At 52.0% G+C, this 4,672-nt stretch overlaps 1 protein-coding gene across 1 annotated transcript; it reads right to left on the reverse strand.

The window, feature by feature from the left end:
* Nucleotides 1–65: 65 nt before the first annotated feature.
* Nucleotides 66–3,521, reverse strand: LAMTOR3 (late endosomal/lysosomal adaptor, MAPK and MTOR activator 3). Its single transcript, XM_068681822.1, has 7 exons — nt 3,431–3,521; nt 3,210–3,257; nt 3,051–3,085; nt 2,894–2,952; nt 2,020–2,153; nt 1,002–1,065; nt 66–865 (listed from the first exon to the last, which is right to left on the reverse strand). The coding sequence occupies exons 2-7, from the start codon at nt 3,216–3,218 to the stop codon at nt 792–794; spliced, it is 375 nt and encodes a 124-aa protein (XP_068537923.1). The 5' UTR covers nt 3,219–3,257; nt 3,431–3,521; the 3' UTR covers nt 66–791.
* Between the last annotated feature and the right edge of the window lie 1,151 nt (nt 3,522–4,672).

The following is a 4,672-nucleotide window of genomic DNA, read 5'->3' on the forward strand; positions in this document are numbered from 1 at the left end:
GCACAGAACAAGTGATGCAAGATGCTGTAGAGTGTTACGGTGCAAAAGAAGAGCAGACCAGGCTCTGTCATTTAAAAATACTGATTTTTATTTATATTTACTTAGGAAAACCTAAAGGTGAATGAGCTGAGAGTGTCACCAGTGATGAACCCACACAAAACTAAGAGACATGAGAACTTCACAGACGTATTACACACAGAACAAAAAAAAAAAAGAAGTGAATCACTGCTCAGGTGCTTTTATGTGGGCAACAGGAAAGCCCCTTACAGCAACACTTTTCATGGAAACAGCGTTCCTAAGGAAAGCAGGATGCAGCTGGCACCCAGGTTAGCAAGATTCTTTTACCGAAGCGTCACCACCGTCAGAAAGATGGGGCATTGGCTGATTGTACTGATTGTACTGACACCAGCACGCTGGCCCTCGCAACGCTTTCAGCCACATCTCTGATGGCACCTGAGGACAAACCGCCACGCGCCTGGCTCCCTGTAAGGCAGGGGCCTGGGGGCCACGCGTCCGAGCCAGCAGCGCCTCGCCGGCTGGGCTCAACTCCATGGGAGCTGCGTCGTGGCCCCTCCGGTACCGCGCGACGCGAGAAGCGTGGTCTAAAGTAACACCCACCGACAAGACACTAGCAGATCGTTTCAGATTCAGTACTATGTACAATTTACTCTTACTTAGTATACTAAGGAGCTGTGGTATTTCTTCCGAGACGTGTTATTTCACTGAGGGTCGTTGGATCTTCCTGCCCACCGGGCTGCAGAGGGATGCTGCGCTCCGGCTGTACTGCCGGGCTACGAAACCTCCACGACTTGCCTCAGTTCTTCAAACAGGGGCGTGAGCTCCTTCTCCAAGCTTACAATCAGCCCTGGGAAGAGAAGATAAATATAAATCCCATCAGGTGGCGTAACGGAGAAGCCCCTCTCCAAAACCTGCGGCTCCCTGCCCTGCCAGATGACAGGAGGGGTTCCACTGGAGCTGTCTCCTTGCTGGGCAGCGCGTACCTGTGTTGGCGTTGCTGCTCGCGATGAAACTCACCACCAAAGGCAAGCGGTTGAACTGCACCACCTGCAAGGACAGAGAGAGAGCAGTGTTCAGCAGCAGGGTTCACCTGATGGATGCCACAGTCACAAGCACCCGCGGGGGCTTTCAGCGCAGTGCAGGAAGCTGCGGGGAAGGCCTGGCATTCCCCTCCCCATGGTGTTCTCCAGCATTACCCGCCTGAAAGCCACCCCAGCTGCCAAAGCTGCAGAGTTCTCCGTGGGAACCGCTCTAACAGGAGATAACAGGAGGGCTGGCAGGGCTGTTGTTTTGCAGTATGATTCAATATAGGAATGTTTTTTTCTTCCATTTATAGAGAATCTCAATCTTAAGCACACCAACAATCCAGTAGCGTCAAGAGAATTGCGGCAACGTGCTCGTGTATGCAAACTAATTCATTCAACCATTTATCCTCCAAACAAAACAAGACACAAGGGGCTAAACAGCAGGCTGGCTTACTGCAGCCAAAACTTCAAGCTCTCAAGGCCACCAGAACAGAAGCGTGGTAGGTGACAGATTCCAGGACACAAATAACCAGTTTGTGGAAGTTATGAGTATTTCAAACCTTTCCTGACGTCATATTTGCAGCAGCAAGATTAACTATGAAGCAGGCTGCTCGTGCTTATTTAACTGTAAGCATCACTAATTATAAAGAAATACCCTTTGCAGAAGAACATAAACCCTTCACAGCAGACTCTGCCACATCAGTACCACCTGCTGCTTATACCTGGTTGCTGTCTGTTCGGAAACTTCACCCTTTTCGACCAGTGACCGGTCTTCTCTTAAGTGTTTCTCAAAACTGAGAAGTTCAACAAACACTGCAGAAGTTTAGCTTAGTCAGCTTTAAGCAGTGTGACAAAGAAAACAGAAATAGCAGCCAAGTGGAAGCCTAGTGTGCTTCAAACCACGCTCTCCCCCTTACTCAGAGGAACATACGAGGAGCTCTAGTTGCCGAGAACAAGCCGTGCTGAGGTTACTCACCTGATATGTGTTGTAGTAACAGATGATGCTTTTGTTTTTAGAAAGTCCCAGTTTACTGCCCTGATCTGTCGCAAGGGCAAACGTGGACAAAAAGCCAGGTCGCAGGGCATGTTCTGGAGCATTATCATTGGCAACTGGAACAGAACAGGAACATTTTTGCTTTTATACCCTGTGACTGCATCTCAAACCCTTGTCTTTCTCAGTGCCAAAAGCAGATCTGTGTACATGTAACACATCATCTCTGCCTCCGCAACAAGTACAGGAAAATCCTCAGGAGCAGCGCATCGCTCAGTGCTCTGTAAGTGACCTGCAGTCGCTACACAGCGCCCTTCCCCGCCTGCCTCATCCCTCACAACGCACAGCCTGTGCCGGTGGCACTTCAGTTCCACATCCCGCACAGCCACGTGGTAAATGAAGTGATTAATGGCAAATTCCAGTCACCCGAATGGAAGTGGATGGAAACGTGCGAGCGCTGCTAGTTGCTTACATAATTTGGGACACACAAAAAAAAAAAAAAAAAAAAAAAATCAACCAACAACAGAAAACACTTGAATCTTTGTGTTCTTAAGTCATTTTGCCTGCGGTGTAAAAACGCCTGAATCAAGGACTGCAGAGATATGATAGAAATGAGATGACTAAAAGGCCAAGTGCACTGTACGGTGTGTAAAAGGTGGGTTCAGGTGCCCCTCAGCACCAGCTCTGTGTCTCCAGGGGGTTGACACGAAGACGTGAGCGCCTCGCACCACGTCAACTCTATTCAGTAAGGAGGCATACGAGGAAAGCCCCCCCAGCCTGCAGCTGCTGAGGGGAGCCTGGAGTAAGTTTAAACACCCGGGTGAGGAGCTTTTGAGGGAGAGGAGGTGCGAGCCGTTACCTTTGATGACGGGCACCCCGTCCCTGTCCGACACCACGATGGCGTGAAGGCCTTCCACGCTGCGGGACACGGCGTCACAAACACAAAAATTACCACAAAAAAGCGTATTTTTAACCAAAAATAGGGGAAGGGGGGAGGAGAAACACCCTCCACATACCTGGGCAGCTTCTTGTAGAGAAACCTCTTCAGGTCCTGCGGGGACAGAGAGCGGCGTGACAGGACCGGCACCGGCACCCCCCCCCCTCCCCCCTTCCCTCACCGCCCCTCAACGGCCCCAACGGCCCCCCCCAACGGCCCCAACGGCCGCCCCGCTTACGTCGGCCATGTTGGGCGGCCTCCCGGCGCTGCTGCCACCTCGGCCGGCCTGCGGGACGAGAGGCGGAGCGGTCAACGCCGCGCTCCTTCCCCCCCCCCCCAAACCCCCCCCGCCCCGCCGCTGTGGTGCGCTCCCCTCACAGCACGGGCGGTGGCGGCCGGGCGGGACCACCGCGACTCGCGGGGGGGGGGGGATACAGGGACGGGGCCACCCCGCCCTACCTGCCGCTCCCAGCGCCTCTCTGACGTGCTGGCGGCCGGGAGCGCCGCCCCGCTACGGGGAGGCGGCGGGGCCGAAAAGAGGCGGGAGGGGAGGGCGCCTGAGGGAGGCGCTGCCCCTCGGCTCTCTGGAGCTCCTCCTTTAAACCCCAGCCTGGTTTAGTCCCTAAAGGGTGTGTGAATGTTTCACAATGTGCAAGCACGGCGCTAAATGCTGAGTTTTGCCCCTTTCTCCGTCAGCCTGAGCATGACCACAGGCTGTGAGGCTGACAGGGATTCTGCTTCCAGAGCCAACAGCCCCACCACACGCAGCAAGCCCCAGTGACACCTCTCCAGGTGTGTGGCACCAAGGGTGCTCCCGTGTCCCCTCCACAAACGCCGAGAAACCTGGCACCCACACCGAGCTGCTGCCACACCAAGGGGCTGCACGGTCACTCTGGAGAAGAGAAATTCAGGCGTGTTTATTCCCGTGTTTATTGCCTCCCCAAAGCATTTTGACCACACGCCAAATGTAGTGCAGATATTTACAGCCATTACATCTCGGTAGGCCCTGCTCGAGGCTTCTCAAGGAGGCCTCCGTCAGCCAGCCTGCAGGAGCCACCGAGCTTCCTCCGCTGCTGCACCTGAGGCGGCACCTGAAGTACCTCAAGTAACTTACCTCAGGTATCGCTTCAGGAATTCGCATAAACTAAAAGCATTTCCTAAAACTTGGCGTTTGGTTTTACCATTGCGCTTTCCCTCTGCTCTCTCCAACAGGTCTACCAGAAGGAAGGGTTACAACTACTTCAGGGATGAAAGGAAATCCATGGAGCAAGCGGCCCTACAAAACACATTCTCGCCCACCCATTTTAGTCCCTTTATGGCATTCACTATAAAATTATATTAAAAACATCTATAAGTTAAAGTTGTCTCTGCTGCCTTTTCAAATGCACCTATTACATTTTAGTGATGACTTTTTTTTTTTAACCTTTTCTTGAAAAAGAATCAAGACTGTTTAAAAAAGTCAAAAACCCAAATTTAATCATTTTTCCTAAACACTTAGAGAACCTGCAGGGAAACATTGATCAGATGTGAACACTGAACTTGCTTGTGACTCAGGATGCTCCATAAACACAATACCAATGCTGCATTTCAGCAGATGCAAATCAGCTCTCATTTTCATCATGGTATGTCAAAACGTCACGCCAGGATTTTTACTTTTTGCAGGACTTTCCTGCTTGCTCTTTTAAAGAAGAGATCAAGAAC

The sequence above is a fragment of the Anas acuta genome, chromosome 4 (assembly GCF_963932015.1).
Source record: "Anas acuta chromosome 4, bAnaAcu1.1, whole genome shotgun sequence".
NCBI classification, from domain to species: Eukaryota; Metazoa; Chordata; class Aves; order Anseriformes; family Anatidae; genus Anas; species Anas acuta.

Bases quoted from the DNA above. Each gene is read 5' to 3' on its own strand.
- LAMTOR3 (XM_068681822.1), bottom strand. The intron at 2,953-3,050 runs GTATGTGGAGGG...CGTGTCCCGCAG, and splicing joins CTCTACAAGAAGCTGCCCAG to CGTGGAAGGCCTTCACGCCA. The intron at 1,066-2,019 runs GTGAGTAACCTC...CTGTCCTTGCAG, and splicing joins GTTACTACAACACATATCAG to GTGGTGCAGTTCAACCGCTT.